The sequence below is a fragment of the Haliaeetus albicilla genome, chromosome 21, assembly GCF_947461875.1.
Source record: "Haliaeetus albicilla chromosome 21, bHalAlb1.1, whole genome shotgun sequence".
NCBI classification, from domain to species: Eukaryota; Metazoa; Chordata; class Aves; order Accipitriformes; family Accipitridae; genus Haliaeetus; species Haliaeetus albicilla.
The window spans coordinates 17,984,145-18,004,960 of record NC_091503.1 but is presented as its reverse complement, the minus strand read 5'-3'; the positions used below and the strand labels follow the sequence as shown (position 1 = coordinate 18,004,960).

Below are 20,816 nucleotides of genomic sequence, written 5' to 3'. Positions count from 1 at the left end.
ATCTTTAACAACAGCAGCTTCTAACAAAGCAAGAGAAGCTTCTTCACATTAAATATTATATTCAGTATTCCCCTCCCCCCTAGATTAAATTGCATTGATGTATTATTATTTGTTCTTTACTTGAAATTAATCATTGACAATGCAGAATGTGCCTAGTGATACAATGCAGAGGCAGGCAGAGCTATTTGAAGACAGCACTAAAAGACCTTGTGTGGACATCTGCACAACACTGTATTGTCCAAAGGGAACCAGAGTACCATCAGTGCCATTCACACACAAGATATCTTTGTAGCCTAATAACAAGAGGGGGAAAAAAAAAAAAGTTATCTGAAGTAATTTTCTTTTTCTTGGGCAAGTTATTTCAATTGTTAGTGTGTGTAAGGTATAGAACACACCCCAAACCCACCATTCATAAATATATATATACACACACACACACGCATACACTGCACTGACTAGAGCACCTTATGTTTAACAATGCTGTTTCTAATGATGTGGAATGAAATTTCAAAGATTCACAGACATAAGGCCACTTACTTACACTTCCTTTCACTGCTGGAGTTATTATACAGTAAGTTCATGTTATGATCAATGAGTACTTCATAGACAAACTATCTGTCCTCATATATTCCTCACAAGAAATAGTTAAAACAATTTTCTATCAAATACATAACTTTGTCTCTGTTAAGCCACTTAGGCATTATGTTATGTGCCTATTCATCGTTGCCAGGCAATAATGCCATATAAAGCAGAGACAACTAAGCACCTAACAATGTTTTAAAAAATTATTACAATGACCTATGCAATGAAAATTATTTGGAGGAAGGTAACTTAACATCTGCAAAGATGCCTCCTTGTCAAAGGAGGAAAGTTACCATGACAACAACTTCATTGGCACGACAACTAAAATGAAGAATGAAGTTCATCAATAAAAGTTTCGTATATGCATTTCATAAGTTAGTAGTAGTCTGTTATAGTTTAACTCAGTGAAAGACAGCAAGCCATTGATCAGTGGTAGCATAATAGCCTCGTACCATACATGAGAATTCAGATACTCGAGGAAATCTGGAAACTGGGAAGAAGTTTCAGTGTGAGGTAAAGTCATGAGACAATCTAAATTACTGAATACAGTGCTTCATGAAACAGTTGGGTTTGATCCAGACAAGCATTTCCAGGTTGTCAAACAGAAATGTTTTAATGTCTGTGGAGTAAGACATTATAACAAATAACCAAATTAATAACAAAATAGCAAAAATAGAACAAGAATGAAGATATGGTAATTTTTTTTAAAATCCTCTCCCCTAAAAATATATGTAACAAGGCACATTAGGAGAAATATCTTCAATTACTTTATTATTCAATTTGATTTAAATACCTGAAACCAGTTTTCTCATAATTTAAGACAACGGGGAGAAGTTTAAATTGCCTTTTACAGATGTAATAATTTCATTGTCTACTAAAGTGCAGTGATTGTTATGCCAAAAAGTATTATCAGAAAGTAAAAGCCACAAGACAAAAAACCCAAACCATGAAAAATAAATAAGTTTTTGAAGACATTCAAAATAATGAGAATATACGTACTCAGTCACATTTTAAAGCAATTCAAAGCCAAAAATATAACACTGAAAAGGTTTATAAACCTGTATTTTACCTTGTTCCCTGCAAAGCCTGTAACTTTGTACATTTTCCAAACAAGACTTAAATACTTTTAAAGAAAACAAGTAATATTAGCATCCTTAGCACTTTAAAAAAAGTTTATGTGGAGTAAAATAAAGGCAGACAGGTTAATTCATTATAATATTTTGAAGCACTAAGAGATATGACTGGATTCTAAGTTATATTTTAACCATATTTTTAGCTGTGCAGTAGGTGCCGGTGGTTTCAACAGTCCTGAAAGTCTTTTTGACTTCTTAACTGCAAAACCTTTGAGCAATTTACTCTTCCTGTCAGCATTAAAAGCTGACTGCTGAAAAGCATTCAGTTGAGGAAAGATGTAGAAGATTCCTTATTCCTCACACAGAACTTTGTGCCCTTTAAATTTTGCATTTCATAAAGAATTAGTAATTAGACTTAAAATTTCTATTCACTCCAAAACATTCACATTTAAGACATTTCACATGCACAACACTACTGTCCCTTTTAAACTAGACAAGCACAAACTCTACTGAAAGCTAAGTATTTGAAAGTTCCTGGTTTCTTAAATCTTTCCAAAGATACAAAGTGTTTAGAAGCAAGGTAGTAAATACATTAGCGCTGCCCCACTTCCAAACTTTTGGAGTATAGTAACTATTTTATTAAAATTAACATTTTTGTTCAATAGAAAACCATTATATAATTTTTTTATCCATTTTCCTTATAGGTGTATTCTCTTGAAGTTTGTTATATTTGTGTGTTCTTTAAAGAATACACATAGGGTTAAGAGTCCTATCAGTGCTTAAATAAATATAGGGAGCTTATTTGCAACAAGTAGCCTTTCTGGGGCTTTCAGAAGGGCTGGTAACCATCTATATGTTTAAGACAAAATAATTTTAAGGAAAGCATCAATTTAAGATTTGTTTGTGCATACCCAACAGATTGTACTTAGTAACCCTCATACAGTCTCCCTAAGCTATTGATTTCTGACAATCTAAAACCATAAAGAAATGATGTGCTGAGCTTCAGAAAACTGCCATGAGCCATTCTACACATAGTGCTAATTACACCAGGGTTGCTAAAGCTGTGGTTCTTAAACCCCATCAAAATTCACCTACACTTTGAAACAGACCTAACAGTTGTTTTGAATGCTGAATAAAAATATTCAGCATTCAAAGAGATTCTGCTCAAAAGTCAGTTATCTTGCTATTTTACCCAAATTCAAGTAGAGTGTATGTTCACAGCATTCTTCTATAATTACAATTTCAAAGCTTACTGAGCCAACAGTTAAGAATTAAACTCCAAGTTTGGCACATACAGCAATTGTCAGAAGCATCCCTTTATTTTATTACAACACTGTTAAGAACAGTGATCCCATCACCAAGCATTAACCTGACTGGCAGCTATTCAAGGTGCTTTATCTCAAATTCGCACACATGGATTGCACCTTGCCTATGACTGAGGCACATAAGGCGCAGTGCAGAAGTACAACAGTTCAGACACTAGAGGACAGTCTGTTCATTTGACCAAACCTCTAGACTTGTAGTGAACGTTCCACATTGCTTCCTTTCTCTTGCACTAGAATTCAAGTTCGTAAGCTGATGAATCCACTTTCAGGAAGCTTCTCTTCAGATTAAAGATTTCTTTAAACTAGTTGATTTTTTCCCCCTCCTACATAAGTCTCAAAGTGTTGCAAGAATTCTTGAAAACGAGATAATTAATGTCAGTACTGTCTGTCCAACGCCAAAGACAAGAGCTTCTAAGGGAGCCATATTCTTTCCTGCTACTCTGTAAATTCCAGCTACTGCAGCACCTAAGAATCACAAGAAAAACAATGATCAAATCACAGAAAAAGCCAAGGCTGAAATATGACAAATTATTTACTGTGTCTATGCATCAGCTATTTATAAAACATTACCAAACACTGTATTACTTCATGGCATTACAGAATTATTAGCCTTACTTGTATTTTTGTAGTTATGCAAGTCCTTCAGGAATGATTTTCCCAACTGAACCAGATTAACTTTTCCAACATCAGTTTGATTTAAGAAAATTGAATCTTGCTGTTTCCTTGTAGACATCTTAAAATCTTTTTCTATACTTTTGCCTTCTGCTAATTTAAAAAGATAACAAAAAAATCCCCTAAAAATTGACCGTGTCTGAAGTGTGGTTTAATAGTGCTTGTATAGGCAGGGAGAAGGCAAGAACAGTAAAACTGCTAGTGTCTACAAAACAACCGTAAACACACATTTATCAGCTTCATTTAATATTTCAGTTGAATAACCTTGTCATATTGTGTCAGTTCGGTTTTGACTTAAACTACTAAATTGTTAACAATTGTTTAGCAAATCAAGCAAAACATGAAAAAGATCAAAGTACTGCATTGTTATCCACAAGTGTGTATGAGAGGAAATTTCTAATCAATATGATTAGATTTTGAGCTATAACACATTAAAAATTAAGAGACCATTTTTCTTACAGTTTTGTGCAAATTCCTGTTTAAAGTATAACATCAAATGGCCAGGATAAACCAGAAACAAAATACTGCACTGTAAACACAGACAGGTGCTACTAACTCCCTTCTAACTGTCTTTCACATACTGAATTTATCACATGTGTTTGAAGAAAAAAGTCACAGAGCAAACTTATAGGTGTGATGTCTTGGAGAAAATGCCTGAGAAAAAGATAAGTCTTTGTATCAATCAGTCAAAATAATAACATGCTAATGATGAATAACATTTTCTGCTCAACCAACTTCTGAGCCTTTTAAGGATACAAAAATGTTAATTCAAAAAAGAAATATAGGCTGTATATGGCTATGTCCATAAGTAAAAAATTTACTCAACCCAAACCTCAAAGGTTCAACTAGAATGAAGCTTTTATTTAATAGTTTCTGAACTAGTATTTTCTATACAGTGTTTGCTTTCCTTGCCTTAAGAACAACCATTAAGTTTATTGTCCTTTATTTCAGAATGAATGAATTTTTCCTGAAGACCAAACCCCAAAATTTAGTGATAGACCTTCAGTATGTATGGTCTCAGATGCTATCTAATCGTAATAAATGCTTTCAGGGATCACAGAGGCTTTTTCAGGCTCAAAGAAAACTGAAAAGCCACCACAGTTTTTTTTAAGTAATAGGAAAGAGTTAAAAAAGAAAATTGGAATTTTCTTGGTTTTGCACAGTTACTAACAGGAATAGTCTGCCGAAATGATCAAAAACCCAATAGTGACATGGAAATACATTAAGTCCCAACAGATTTTTCTGAAAGTACAATGTGTATCTGAATCATCTGACATCTGAAGAAAAGTAACACCTCATTTTTACAAAAATTTTAGGAAGAGTAGAATTCACTAGTAATTCTGGCCATAACAGCATTTGCAAATACAATTAATCAGACTGTTAGGTGAGTAAATTTGGGTTTTTTTTTTTTAGTTTTTGTGGGTTTTTTAATTGCTGTTTTTTAAAAAACATATTCTGTAAAGTGTATTTTGTCAGGAATATCTCGCCAGAAGGCTAGCCTTATGGTATTTCACTCAGCTACCTTGCATAAGCTTTTCCATTTGTTCCTTGACTAGCTGCTGTCAAAAACTGAGCAAGATCCTTTAGACTGAGCCCATTAAAATTAAAATTAATTTGGTGATTGAACTCTCAAAGTGAATTCAAATCAGCCAAATTGGGATACCAGAATTTGATGCTATCAGTTAATCAATAACAGTAATTTTTGGTTTCTTGAGAAAACACTGAGATATTCTAGAAAATATCAATAATAAAAAAAATGGTAGTTTGATAATTACACATTTGTACTCATCAAATAACAGTGTACAATACAACCTGTAATGTATAACCCAGCACAACTGGTATAGAGCTAAAGTATACTACAATAGGCTGCCAATGAGAGGAATGAGAATATGTCACCAAACAGGAGTGTGCTGGGGGAGAGGAGGAAGAATAGACTCTTCTGGATGAAATACAGCTAAAATCCTTGCCTCAAACTGCCTGACATTTATCTGTTCTTGGTTGGTTTGGGGGTTTTTTTGGACAGTATCCACTGCTATTTAATAAATTTTTTTTATAACTTTTTAAAATAACTGTTAAGTTCCATGCTTTTTCAAAGCCTTGAAACCGAGGCGTCTCCTCCTTTTCTATGTGCTGGTAAAAAGATTCCGGAAGGCCAGAAAGTTTGAAAGATCTAACTGAGCAAAATTAAACTTGCATTATTTAATAATCTATACTGGATTCATTCATCTACACAAATGATGCAGAGGACTGGAAATACAAAATGGAAATGGAAGTCAGTTTGCTATTTCAATTACTTAAGCACTGGACCAGGCATATCCAAACAACAAAATACTTCAACTTGCACCCCAATTTGCAGCACAATTGCTATTAAAAATCCTCTCTAATATTTTATCACCATAATTTGTCTTCAGAAGCTCCCCACAGAGTTTCTTTCAGTATGAAACAGCCCAGTGCATCCAGAAACAAAAATACCTGGAAGTATTTGGCTAACCACTTTGCAATGCTCTGTGCAAAACCTTTGGGAGCAGCATAACAAGTCTACAGTCTAAGCCTAGAGAAATTCTCAGGTGAATTTGCACATGAACAATGCCGCTTACTTATTAAATATTTTGACCTGCAAAGCTGGATGCCAAAAATACAACTGTGTTGCTCCTCTTTTTATGCTTAGATAAAAGACACAGAGCACTTTCATCTGAGAAACACTGAACCTGAAACTTCCCCACCACAGAATACTATAAAAGACTCTGCTTGGATATTCCAGCATCACATTTCCTATCTTCAGTTCTTCCGAAATGCTCATGCACAATTGACCTTGTAACAGGACCACTGCCATTTTAATGATAGGACAAAAATCAGCATAACATGTAATGTAAGGCACTCAAACTGGTTCCATCTCACTTTAGAAAAACAAAAGTAGAGTTATACTGAACTATACTGGGTTAAATAATAGAAATTCTAGGCTGAGATATATATAGTAATTGAAACAAATTTTTGAGGAAAGTCTTAACGAAACTTTTCATGAAATTTGCATTTTTATTTAATCTTGAAAACCAACAGGCAAGAAAGACTTTCAGCAGCAATAAGAAAATCTGTCACAAATTAACCATGAATGTGTCCAAAGCTGAAGTGATACCACTATTCTGATAATTTGGTTAATACACAGAAAAATGGGAATGAAAGGCAGAAAGGCCTTTCAAGTTAGACCATCTTAACAACACTGAAGATCTTTGGGCAGAAACTACTACTAAGGTTAACATAGGCCCCATTCAATCCATTGATTTTAATGTTGAGAACTGCTGATTGGCATTATTTCAGACAACAAAGCACAAGCTTCTTTCCTGTATAATTCCTGAATAATATTCACTATTTCTCCACACCCCCTGCCAAACAGAAAATTCACCATGCTCTTATTTGCTTGGGAAAGCTACTGTAGTCTATTTATAAGTTAGATAAACATAGCTGGATATGATAGAGCCAAAGACTGAATAAAGTGTCCTACTGGTCTTATGGCATATATTTCAGTATTGACACAGATAACAGAATTTCTTAGGGAAGATGGAAAAACAGTATCTGATACCACTACCTCTAGATGAAAACAGCTAAGCAGCATTTCCTCAAAATGTTCTTGGCAACATCACTTGTACCATAAATGGACAGGTATAACACTTCTGCACTTTACTACATAGAATACTCCTGCTTTCTGCAACGTTTTCATGACGAGTGTAGGTTTCAACTATAGCTCTGTGAACCTTTCAGCATGCTGCTTTAACAGAGAAATGGTTAGCATCTTATCTGTGGATACAATGTCAAAGAATAAAAAAGTGTGTAAAAATGTACCTTGAGTGGTAGGCATTAGACTAACACCATAAGAAACTCCGTAACAGATGCCCTTACCAAAGAGCACTTTGCCTAGAACAACAGCACAGCTTAATTTTTTTTTTTTTTTTTGGGGGGGGGGGGGGGGGGGGGCATGTGTGTGTGGAAGTCTAATGGCCTTCCTCTCTACCCCAAATAAAGTAGAAAGTAACATTGTGGCCAAGCCAAGACTGGAAAGTTCATTCAAATCCATGAGCCAAGTATAACTTCTCCAAACAAACAAATTTTCTTAGCTGTAAACCACTACCTACATTGCACCTTCATTTCTTTTAAGAGCAACTTCCTATCCAGTTGCAGTTTAAAAACCTGCAGCAGGCCCAAGGAAACGAGCAGGAATTCAGCCTTGCAATCAATGGAATCAGGACCTCACTTCCAAAAACATCCTCGTGGCTTTAAGGTTACTAAGAGGTCATCTTGATCAGAAGCCTTTAATAAAAAAATCCATAACAAGTATGGTAGGACAGGACAGCTCTTCCTGATCGCCAAAAGATACTATCTGCTGAGCATACACCTTTTGAATAGCTTGGTACCCAACATTTCCAAAACGAGAGAGTACAATGATTTCTGCACTCTTCAGACAATTTATAGTAGTTTTATCTTTACATAATAGAAGAGCAACTCAGCTGTCATTATCATTAGGATAGCTATATAACTAGGGGAAAATCCTTAATAAACAATTAACAAATCACTAAGAAAAAGGTTTTTTCTTTTTAGAAGTTAGATGTAAAATAAGAAAGAAAAAAAAAACAAAACAAAAGACAGACTTACTGGTTATCATTGCTCCAGTTATAGAACCCAGAAATCCAATGCTGACCACAATGACAGATATCAGCCTCCCCTGCCTATGCCTCTGCAGCATCACAAACATTAATACTCCCACAGCACCATGGACAAAGAGAGAGGAGAAGAGAGCCCAGAGGAAAACCCAGTACCACATTTCTGGAAGAAAGCAGTGAAATAAAGGGTTAATATTTCTGAGACAAGAAAAAGAAAGAGACTTTAAAACATTACATACAATCAACAGTAAGAGAAAAGCAATACTGATTTCCACCTTAAAAGGAATCAATGTGACAACATCAGCATGTGCTCAAGACACTTTCCCCCTTTTAGCAGTGTATCATAAAGGAATAACTCTTATGCTTTTTATAATTTTTTGATCATTCTGGCACAATTCTTAATTCAGATGTATTATTACAAGAACTCCGTCATTCTTTTAATAGCTTCTTTAAACAACTTTAAACAACGTTAATTGCAGTATTTTACTAGGTATCGTAACTACTCCTGCAGAATGAAATATTCACTGAAACAAAGACTGAACGAGGAAAGAGTCAAGAATTGTTTTGGGTTTTTTTTGTTGTTGTTGTTGTTGTTTTTTAAAAAAAGAAGAGACAGCATCAGGTAACATCAAATGGGAAAACTGAGATTAAAGACTTCAGCTTATCTACCCAGGAGCTGTAATAGAATGTTCCATCGAATTAGCTTCAAAGGCACAAATAAAAACACTACAATTTTAAAAAGAAATTTTAACACATCTAACCCCTTCCTTCTAATTGCTTAGCACAAAACTTCATAGAGACATGCAGACACTATTATTTAAATTACTAAGCAAGGACAAGAGATCATGAGAACGTGTGGAGTACAAACATTTCTCTAAAGAATGGCAGACGTGATCATTACCTTCAAAGAAGAGAGCAGAAACCATCAATGAAGCTACATAAGAATTAAAGAACCTTTCTCACTTGGTGGCAATTTTCTAAAAACATTTACTATAACTCAAAAGGGTAGGGAAATGCAAAAGAGATTTTTATTTTTTTTTTTTTTTAAACACATCAACTACAGTTGGTATATATCATCACAGAATTCAGCAAGTTGGGGCACATTTTCCCAATTGACATAATCTCACAAAACTGTCATCAATTCAGAGTTTTTGCTGCAGTTCCCCCTCAAAAAACCAACACAGCTTCCTTACAACAGCAGGATACTTATTGTTTGAGGTGAGCCTGTATTATTGTAGCTTGACACACATCAGTCATTTGAGCAGAAATATGACCCAATTAGCTAACTTAAAAAATACTTAGCAGCTCAAAACACCTTGTGAAAAGATTCTGAGAAAAAATGGTTGCCACACAATAACCAGTGTCCTTTGAGTTCAAAGTCAATATAGTATGTATATCCATAGCACAAATGCAGAGTTTAAGCTTTTTCATTTAGCAGTACTTTGAGAGTAGACTCAACCCTTCCCCTTTCACACAGGCATAAAAGGCAAAACTATGTCACAGGACTTACAAGTCCTCTAAATTATGGTCACCAAAAGGCTCTCTTAAGAGAGCAGCAAGGGTGGTTAATCTACATTCAATTAATACTTCAGCTGTAGCTCAAGGTGTAACTTTTCTGAATGCTTGGATATATGCACACATATATTTAGGGTGGCTCCAAGCAGCTCTCCTCAGATCCTCCATCCCTTTACACCTTGCCCCAAGCTGGGCCTCAAAAATCTTTGCAAAAGGATAATGACCACTGTACTGTTCCACTAAACCTCTCATTCTCAGAAGCTACTGTAACAGAACAGTGGCAAGAGTGCCAAGTAGTCACTCTACAAATACCTGAAAAACCCCCTCACTAACATTAAGAAAGATTGACTGATTGCTGATCTAATGTCCCATGGTCATGGATAATTTGGGTGGGGAACCTCTCCTGCAGTCCTAACAGGCTTTGTCTGTTACTAGCACAGGTTGGGTGTTCCCACTGTTTTTTTCTAGTGGAAGCAAATAAGCAAGGAGATTAACCAAAGGATCTATCAATATAGAACCCAGCAGCCCTGCTAGACCTACAGTTTGACCATAGGGAAATAAGCCTTACGAGATGGGGGGAAAAAAAAGTTTACTTTCCTGCAAATGTAAATCATGTACAACTTCAGGCAGGAAAACCCTGTCAGGAAGGAACACTTTCATTCTTCTACATCAGAAGACCTACCAGGGAAGACCCTTTCATTGAAAGTGGTCACAAAACCAGATTCCTAGCAGCTCAAAACACTATTCTATCAACATGATAACAACTAAGCTCCTGTCCCATGGGGGATCATTTCCTTGAGCACCAAGTGGACTATTAGTAGATACTTAATAAATTTTAGAGGTATGGACTGTGCAGACTATAGTTCTGCAATAGACTGAACAGGCCCTCAAGTCTAAACTGCTTTGGCAACACTGGCAGTGAAAAAACACAATGAATAACCATGAAGAACAAAGTTAGACAAAAAAACTCTAATATGGGAATTAAGAATGTATCTTGTAGGCAAGAGCAAGCATTTCCTTGCTTACAGATATTAATCTCTGAAGACCTTCAATCCTAGAAGATACTATGTGCTTATCTTAGATCTGCCATTTTAGTTCTCCATAGTAACATGGTTGAGCCCATCACCCAGATTATTCAGAGAAGTATGAAACTAAACTGCTAGCAGGTGAATGTGACACTGAATGCACTATTTCAAAAGATAATTTCTTCTTACAGAGAAGAAGATGTTTTGCCTTGTTTGCCAGTAAATACTGTAGTAGAGATGCTATTTATTTTCTGGACACAGCACCCTTTCCTGCAATTAAGTTTGTCACACAATTTTCATACCACTCAGATTATACTGATATGCAAAATACTCAGTAAAAGAGAAGTCTGGATCATCAGGACATAGTGCTGACAATGTTCTTGACCCAAATTTTCATTTCTCTTGACTAAGATGGATGCAAGAGATGAAACATCAACTACCAAGAGAAAGCAAGGGCTTCTTGCAATTTTACTAGAGTAAAGATAACCTGATACCCCAGTGACAGATTCTGAGAATACATATTTCAAATCTGCAGTTGAAAGAAACGCTTGGTTCTTATGTAAGGTTACATGACAACTACAGGCTTCCAAGACTGCCAAACACTCCCTAACTACACTAATGGTGTATTAATTAGTATTATCCCATCAGTTCTTCCACAGTCTAAAAACAAACTTCTGGAAGGTGTGCTGTTGTGGATACTGAATTCAGGCAGCTATCAACTGATTTCATAAAACTGCATCAGAATGAGACAAACTTGTCCCCATTTAACATGAAGCCCAAGAACAGAAGACTCAGTTATTTCAGGTAAGAGGGGACCTGTGATTATGGCAGCCTATTCAGTAGCCAGTTATTCTGAAGAGACTGGTCAATACGTAGATATGCTATGGGGAAGAGAAGCAAAGCTCTCGATTTTGTCTCTCTGCAAATGTAGAGGGACAGTCCCAGAACACTGAAAGTCATTCTCTCCTAAAATGCCATTGCAGCTGAAAAGCTTGAAACTGGACCAGGAAAGCCTGTTGGAATCTGACTCTGTTAGGCACCATCATTCCCTGTAATTTCCACAGGGTTTGCTAGGTACTGCATCACCTTTTAGTAAATCAGTGTTTGTGGTCACTGTTGACCCTCACCAGGTAGAAAAGGCAATTGATTTCCAGTCTTAGGAAAGACTATTAGGATGACTGTATTTTTAGAACAAAGGGAAAGATTATGGGAAGGCTAACTACTCCCCTGTAACTAAGAAACCAAAAATATTTACAAACCCTTACACAACAAAATAGCTGCATAGTGAGCAACTATCTTGGGTTTTATTTACATTCCAAATGAGGCTCAAGGAAAATTAGCATCACCTCTCACTTTATATTTAGGACAGGAGACATGAGACTAGAACAAGCTCCAAATGTCCTGTTGGATAAAGGAATATAAACTTGAGTTCTTTGGTACACACTTTTTTCTCCTACTCCTTAAAAACAACACACATATTGAATGCATTCAAAAGGAAATTAGAGAACATCCAGAAATATTCCTTGTTCCACACAAATGCAGCTGTAGCATTTAAAGAAAACAGTTATAAACCATCACTTCACAGAGGCTTAGGTTTCCAAGTCAATAACATTGTAAAGTCAGTGATGGAAGAAATACAGGTAGTGTTACACATACCTGCAATAACCCAGTACCTTCTTATTATAAATTATTCATAATAGCTTATAATTTTACCAAACTGACTGTAGATGTTAAAACTTGTAGGTGTTCACTTCAGAAGAGTTGGAGGGAGGGAACACCTTCATGTCCAGCTGAAGATAAGAGGGAAGAAGGACCAAAACTTTGTTCATTTGGGAAGGAGACAGAAGGGGGAAGTGACAGGTGTGAACAGAAGGGTTAAGGACATTGGCCTGTGATACACCTATCTGCAGAAGGCAGGCAGCAGGGTGAAGGACAAAGCAAGCAGTGGAGTTAACTGTCTTTATCCTGTAAGTAGGCAAAATACTTGTAGATCATCTTCTACTTGGAGTTGCTTTTCATTTGGGCAACTCCATCAAGTACATATGCCCTAGATTATCCACTCTCCACCAACTTAAATATCTAAATTTGTTAAATAAAAGTAGCTGAAAAGCTTTTCTTTACCAAGTTACCAGACAAGCTATGAGCAGAGAGACTAGAAGGGAGGGGGGGTTTGTCCTTCCTCTCCCCTCACACACATTCTTGCTAAAGATTCTCACCTCCTGCAACAAGAACTGAATTTTTAAAAGGTAAGGAAGAGAAAAAGTCTCCCTGAACAGGGAACAAAGTACAACTCTGCCACTTTGTCTTGTGGTTGGAACTATTCTAGCATCTCCCCTCAGTACCAAGATACCTCTAATTTCCTAGAGATTCATTATTGTTTGGTTTGTTGTTGGTTTTTTTTTAATGGTTGTGATTAGCAATGAATATACAATAATTTATATTGTTGTATCCTGATACAAAACAAAGAAGAAGGAATAACCACACTGCTCAAATATTCTGGGATGATAGCTTACATAGTCATTATATGACTGTAGCATTTCAAAATCTGATATTAAAGAAATTGAGAACTTGATCACACAAAGCTTTTTAATCTTTGATTTAGATCATACCTTTCTCTTGCAAAGTTGGCTTTTCTAGCAAGGCACTTAGCAGAACATAGCAAGATATCTTCCAGAAAACTTACACAACATACAAAATCAGAGCCATTTATAATCATAATCTATGAACCTTTTATCACAGTCATCTTTGTCATGTTAAAGTAGCTGTTAAAAAACCTGAAAGATCTGTAAATCAGAGAATTGTATCAATTGACTATTTCACATAAGTGTTTCCTGTTCTTTAGCTACAGACTACACATTTAGTAAGAGACTATGTATTTATTAGCAATTCTTCCAAATCCAAGAATTTTCTTTATCTGCCTGAATAGGTATCATCCACTTTGTTAAACCACCACCTCACTTCATTAAAATGTCAGCTCAGTCCTAGAAGCTGAAACAGGACAAATCACTTTTGAGTACTTTCCCTAGGAAAGGCAGGAAGTCATCCTTTCTTATCCTCCTTTATTTATTCTTTTTATGCCTGGTAGTTCAACACACTTATTTACTTCTGCCCATTAATTGGGCCAGTGATGAAGACACCCGAGTAAGCTGTTTAACATAGATGAACAAGATAAGGAGGACAGCCAATCTTCTAAGCAAACTAAAGGAGGCTTCAAGCTCCATAAACCTAGAGGACAATGTAATCATTCTTATCCTGACAGGTTGAGGGCAGAGAACTTTATGCACAGGTATTTGAGTGGAACAGTTCAAGGTCCTGTAAAATTCAGCATCATCTAACTCCAGAATCATGATGAGAGATGACTCTCAGATAAAAGTGTGCTAGAGTAAGACTGAAGGAAGCAAAGGATGGGTTGGGGACAACACTGAGAGGTGCCATTAGAAAACAGAGAAAGAGAATGTGGACCTCTGAACACAAATGGTCAAGACTTTGCTTGTTCAAAAATAACTGAGTAGTTGAAAGATTTGCAATACCTATAAGGAAGAGGAAGTGAGACTGAAGTGTCTTAAGAACATACTGGTATGGCTATTTATGTCCTATATACTGACTGATACTTTAAGAGGTATAAACTTACCTACATGATTATTGTTGCTACCTTGATTTAAAAAAGCACATGGTCTTTGTGTAGCTACACTAATTATCTTGCTCTTTTGATGATATGAGCTGCACATATGGAATACTTTGCTGGTATGGTAATAATGACTTAGCTTTATCTGGCAGCAAGCTCCAAATACTAGCCTAGCCTCAGTTTATTTAGTCATGACCTCACAGAGCTATCCTAAAGAGACATGGAATAAAATTTTAAAAAAACCCTCCCAGCTTCCTTTGCTTGAACCTAAGAAAGTTTCGGAGCTTACTTTCAGTGTATCCAAATTACTTTAAGTAGCCAAAACACAACTTATTTGTATCAAAACTCCACAGTTGCCAAAGAAATACAGGGAACTAGGAAAGAACCAGTACCTACTAGCTTACAAGCACAGTGACAACCAATCTATTGCATAGATTCCTTAGCTTTTCTAATAAGGACAAATGAAATCCATTTTTCAGGTTTATTTAAAATCCTTAGCACTTAACCACTACCTTAAATCTTGTTCTCAGTTTATGTTCCTTTCCACTAGTTTGACCTAGGTGGGGATTTTTTCTACCACAAAAGTTGCAAGGCTCAATTAACTTGTAATTCATGCCCTATCACTCCAGTTTTAGAGTAATTCTTTGTTAATTTAGGTATTTATATATACCATACATATGTTACGCTTAGGTACTATATATACACATTATACATATATGACTGTCAGCATACACAACCTTAAAGATTATAAAAAGTTTTTAAGGCATGCTACAGTTTAGAACAACATTCATATCACTTCCATCTTATCAAAACTTGAAGTTGCACTCCATCAACAGCTTCATCTTGGGCAAATAAAAAATGCAAAGTCAACATATAAAGTATATAAATGATAACATTTTCAAATATTGTCTATATATGAACACGCTGTCCTACTGCCACTCAGCTTCAGTAAACATGGAGTACCTCCTTAGTCCATCTTCAGCATTTTTCTTTTTCTCTAGTCCTTAGCTTGTTTTGACAGATGAATAATGATCGCCTATAACATTTCATAAGTCAAGACTGATTATTCCAAAATAAAGTAGCTCCCTTGAGATTCTGATCTAGGTACCCAGCCTACCACTGTTAGCTACAGAGTTGTCAAGCATAAGTATCTGTGCTGTGAATACAGAGATACAAATTTAAGTCAACAAGGTAGCACATGTTGAAATTTGAATTAAGAAACTGTATAATGTTATATTCCTGTAGACTTATAAACTCAAAGCACTCAGATGAAGAAATGACATCATATTATACCCACAAATGTAAGTCAGCTCTTTACATGTTACAGTATTTTCTTCATCACTGGGACCTTTCCTTAATTATCATATTAACTGGTACTTTCAAAGTTAACTGGACTACACAGTCAAATTGTTGTTTGGAGATGCTAACGTTTTTGCTGCATTAAGTGGAAGAGAAGTACTTGCTGAAGAGCATTTAAATCATAAATTACAGACTAGTCCTCTCAGCTTACAGGACTGGGGACAAATAAGTACAGGATGGAGCTTCGGAAAAAAAATATAACAGACAAGGAACATCTTCCATGTAACACCCATAATCTCTTATAAATGTTCACTTTCAACAAATTCAGGAGTTATTACTGTCCAGCACTTTAAAATTATAGACTTTTATTTCAAAGTCTATAAAAACTGTTGGTGGAGTCTTGAGCTCATTACCTTAGGACATTGGGGTGTGAGGAGGAAGAAGATGATGAATCTGACTTTAGAAGTCATACAGTAAAACACAAGCTTTTTTTTTTTTTTTTTTTTTTTCCCCCCATACAACATTCTCCCCCCATCTCCTCAGAGGCTAATATAAAACCCACTCAGACCCTAAGCTTACACCTTTGGAACATGCAATAACTTGGACCTGAAGCTTAGATCTTTGGAACATGCAATAACTAGATGTAAACAAAACATCTACGTTGGTTATCGGAAGAGTAGAAATATTGCTGTTCTTCATTGTGGAAGCAGCCTTTAAACAAATAATTTATTTTCATGGGCACTCAAACTGGGATGATTTTTTCAGTTCAGATTCAGCTATTGCCTTGTTCTAGTAAACCCTGATCTACCACTAACTCTAAAACACAACCAGTTCATATAAAGGGGGCTGTTCTTGGGATTTGCTGGAGGAGCTAAAACAGGGTGAGGTAAAAGCCACCTCTCCCATGGTTACTAGAGCCTTACCTTCACCTCCCAAGTGAAGGCAGGAAGATATGAAGCAACGTATATCATGTTGGTGGGCCTAGGTTCAGGTACAAAGAACAGCACTTGCAGCTTTGGCTATCACAGGGTGTGATGTGTGTGTGGCAGGAATGAAATGGTCTGTGGTCTCCTGGGTATTTTAGGCCATATATGATAGACAGGATTTCTTTTTTTATGTTGAACTTGAATCAGATATATGGTATAAAAATAATGGTTCAGCTTCTCATTAAGGGGGAAAAACCACCCAATTCAAACCACTAAAGTTTGAAGCATTCCTGGTTTAGGCTGGAGTTTGTATCAGGTCCCTGTTGAAAATTTGGGGAAATTAATATATTTTTAAGAAGGGTGCTGATCAAATTTTATAACCTTGTGCAAATACAATCAACATTGTTTATCTAAAGAAGATAAATATTTACTTCTGCAACTTAAAAGCCAAGTCCAGACCACAACTTTAAGTCCAAAAGTAAACACAAAGCAGTCTTAAAGAACATTCATGGAACACCATATATTTATGAATTTCTTTTCCCAGTACTCTGAAGAAGTTTCTCCTCATACTTTACAGAGGTGCCAAAGAGAATGAATTAAGTAGACAAACAAGACAAAGTCATTCACATACCTATTTTCTTAGCAGGGAAAAACCAGAATTTCTGGTTTTGAACAAAGTTTACTTTGGTAAATATTTTAGGAAGGGTTTATGTAAGTTTAATAACAGCTATTTGTTAATATCAATTATTATATTAAAAAAATTCTTAAGATATAATCAGTAACAGTGTATCTTATATAGAGGATTTTAAATCCAGTGAAAGTTATTAACTATTGACAGTCCATAAGAACATTCAGCACAACACGTTATGGCTACAAGGACAACCTACATTTAAGCACCAATTCAGAAACTGTAGTGCAACTACAACTGACACTGACATATTCTCCAGCAATACTACAACGGATAACTAATTATTTTTCATATTCTTTAAATTAAAAAGAAAAACCATTCCACATTAAAAACACCTTGTGCAACCCCTTGTTATATTGCAAAAGCACCAAGAAACAATTTTGCTTACTTAACACTCGGAACTGAATTTCATAGAAACGCCTATGTTGCATAATGCTCTAATAAGAAAAACTTTATAGAGGATGCCTGGCACAAAGACAAGTTAAATCCATTGTGAACTTTTTACTTTAAGAGTACAAGATGTATTTTTATAAGTAGTATGCAAAAATAACTACTCAGAAAATGAGTTTTATTAGTGTGTGACCACACTAATACCTGGAAAATTTAATCATCAGACACACATCTGAAAAAGTTCATAGATCAAATAAAAAAAACCCAACTTGTATAACCTTTTTGTTACATTAAAAAGTACCCTGGAAGTTAAAAGAACGAGAAAGATAATAAAGCCTAAGATGATCGCTTTCTGTTTGCTACAGCTTCAACTTCAGCTACACCTCTATTTTCATTATACTTCTTCCACTTTGAATAGATGTTAAAAAAAAAATCAAAACTATCAATCACTACTATAGAGGGGGGAAAAAGACGGCATAATACTCTTTCATAAATATTAGAATATTTTCATAAATATGTGAAACAAATCCCCTTTATTCAACATTTTCCACTAATCTGTCACCACCTAATATACCCCTATACCAAGTAGAAAGAATTTACTCAGTAACATCTCTGCTATTGGCACCAAATCCCTGCTTATTCAGAGCTGGAAGCTTATGCTTTTCCTTACACCTGGACAGGACAGGAAGTCAGAAGATACAACTCTCCACTATATGCCTTGGGTCCCACGGTAATCCACACTCGTTTTTCAGCATGAGATGGAGCAGGAGAAAAAGCCATTTCTTGCCAAAGCTAGCTAAAGCTCCCCTCTCCAAACACAGGATGAAGACCTGGCTCCACTTTGGTTCACAGAATTTTTTCAGAACAGCTCAGTCTTTAAGGTTCCCTGATGCTTTGCCAGGAAACATCTGCCACCTCATTAACTCCCACAGCTCTCATTGTCCAGGGTTATACTCAGAGGGGTGGTGGGGAAGTCCCAGATTCTCACATTCATTTCTCTGGGTTTTTTTTTGTTTGGTTTTTTTTATGCCAATGAGCGTATATCCACAAAAAAACCCCAACACTCTCCCAAACATACTCCAGCCTTCCATACATATTTACACATTCACGCACGCTTTCTACAACCCTTTACTCGTAGACAGGTACCCATCAATTTGCTCATATACCCTGTACCATTAGCCTTTTACTACACACATACAAACAAAAGTGAGCGAACGCATTGACACCTTCAGCTCCTTTACTCCTGCAGGCATACTGGACAGATACCGGGCTCGCACACCAGTCCTCCCAACACGTAACACACAGATCCCTCTCGTTTCCCTGGACATACCAGCCCCACACCCAAGCCCCCCAAGCACACACACACGCCTCATATCCATGCTCACAGAGCGAGCGTGTATGCACCCCCCCAGACACACACGCGTGCACACAGACCCGGGAACGCAAACCCCAGCCCTCCCTACGGGTGACACGCAGGGAGACCACCCCCAGCCCTGCACACCGGCCCCACACCCACGCCCTCCATTGTGTACCGGGGGGGTGTCTCGCTCTCCAGTCACGGAGCGGCTTCCCCCGTCTCCCACGCCGACGGCACTCCTGCCCCCCCCCCCCCCCAGCAGCGCACACCCATACCCGCGCAACTCTCCCCACGCCAGCCCCCCCGGCCGGCAGCTCGCCCCGCCGCCCCCACGCGTGCGCCAGAGGCAGCCCACCCCTCCTCCCCGCCTGCCCACGCCCCGCCGGCGCCCCGTTACCGGTGAGGTTGCGGAGGACGGTGCCGTGCGCCCACAGACTCAGCACTTGCTGCACCGACAGGTTGATCATGGAGTTGTCTCCCGCTTCCACCTTCATCGCGGCGGAGGGGGGGGGGGGCGGGTCCGGCGGCCTCCGCCGCTCCTCAGCCGGGGGGGACGGGCGGCAGAGACGGCCTGACCGGCGGGAGGCCGGACGCCTCTCGCCGCCGGACCGCGGGGCGGGAGGGCTGCGGCAGCGAGGAGCGAGAGGGCGGGGAGGCGGCGAAGGGGCCTCCGCGCCGCGGGGGAGACATCGAGGACGGAAGGGGGAGATGGCGGCGAGGCTGGGGGAAGCGGGGTAGGGTGGGGGGGGGGGAACCGAGCGATGGGGCGGGCCGCTGGCGCTTCCCCGCGGCTCAGGGGCAGGGCAGGGCGGCCCCGAGGTGCGAGCGGGCGGCGGGGACGGACGAGGAGGCCCGCCCGGACCCCATCGCCGCCTCCTTCCCCGTCAGGAACGGTGGTCGTCGCCGCCGCCGCCTCGCCACCGGCATCGTCACCCCGGCCACTGGCATCACCTGGGGAGGGGGCGGGGCGGCCGCCAGGCTCCTCCCTCTCTCCCTCCCTCACGCGGGCAGCGCCATGCAGCAGCAGCGGCCCCGCCCGCGGCAGAACCCGCGTGCCGCCCGCGGCTGCCGGCGCGAGACGCCGGCCGCCGCCGTAGGGGAAGGGAGTGGGATGCGGGGGGGGGGGGGGGGGGGACGCGGCCCACGCGCAGGCGCGGTGCGAGGAGCTGGAGGGCGCGAGCGCCGCGACTCCCCGGAGCGTGTGGAAGGGGCAGGGTCCCAGTGACCGTTAAGTAGCGCACGAGCTGCGCACCTCCCCCTGATTGGCCCTCGCCATAGGGACGGGCTCACCCCACGTGCCCGTGGCGCCGCCCCCCCTGGCGGCTCGCGCCCTTCCCGCCGTTGGGCGGTGGCGGGGCCGCCCGGGCCCCTCCTCCCTGCCGGGCGGGTCTGACCGGCGGCCGGGATGCCGCGACCGGGAACAGTAAGCGGCGGCGGCGGCGGCGTTAAAACACAAAAGCTCCGGAGAGCGCGGCCGTCAGCACCTCGGCGGCGGGGTCTGAGGCTCCCCGGCCGTCCCGCGCTCGCCGCTGAGGAGGGGTGAGGAGACGGCGAGCTGAGGAGCGGGCGATGAGCGCCGGCGGGGCGGGACGGGGCAGGGAGGTGAGGCGCACAAGGTGGATTTTGGCTGGGAAGGCCGGAGGTGCCTGAGCTCCGTTGGCGGTAGGGTGTGCGGCAGAGGAGCTGT

At 39.2% G+C, this 20,816-nt stretch overlaps 1 protein-coding gene across 1 annotated transcript; it reads right to left on the bottom strand.

The window, feature by feature from the left end:
• Positions 1-1,326: 1,326 nt before the first annotated feature.
• Positions 1,327-20,223, bottom strand: TMEM170B (transmembrane protein 170B). The gene is made up of 3 exons (XM_069809091.1): positions 19,527-20,223; positions 8,297-8,467; positions 1,327-3,445 (listed from the first exon to the last, which is right to left on the bottom strand). Exons 1-3 carry the CDS (start codon positions 19,621-19,623, stop codon positions 3,315-3,317), a joined length of 399 nt encoding a protein of 132 aa, XP_069665192.1. The 5' UTR covers positions 19,624-20,223; the 3' UTR covers positions 1,327-3,314.
• Between the last annotated feature and the right edge of the window lie 593 nt (positions 20,224-20,816).

Excerpts from the sequence above, each read along its gene's own strand:
- TMEM170B (XM_069809091.1), bottom strand. The coding sequence starts at position 19,623 with ATGAAGGTGGAAGCGGGAGACAACTCCATGATCAACCTGTCGGTGCAG. Across the intron at positions 8,468-19,526 it reads CGTCCTCCGCAACCTCACCG|AAATGTGGTACTGGGTTTTC; the intron begins GTAACGGGGCGC and ends GCTTTCTTCCAG. Across the intron at positions 3,446-8,296 it reads AACTGGAGCAATGATAACCA|GTGCTGCAGTAGCTGGAATT; the intron begins GTAAGTCTGTCT and ends TGTGATTCTTAG.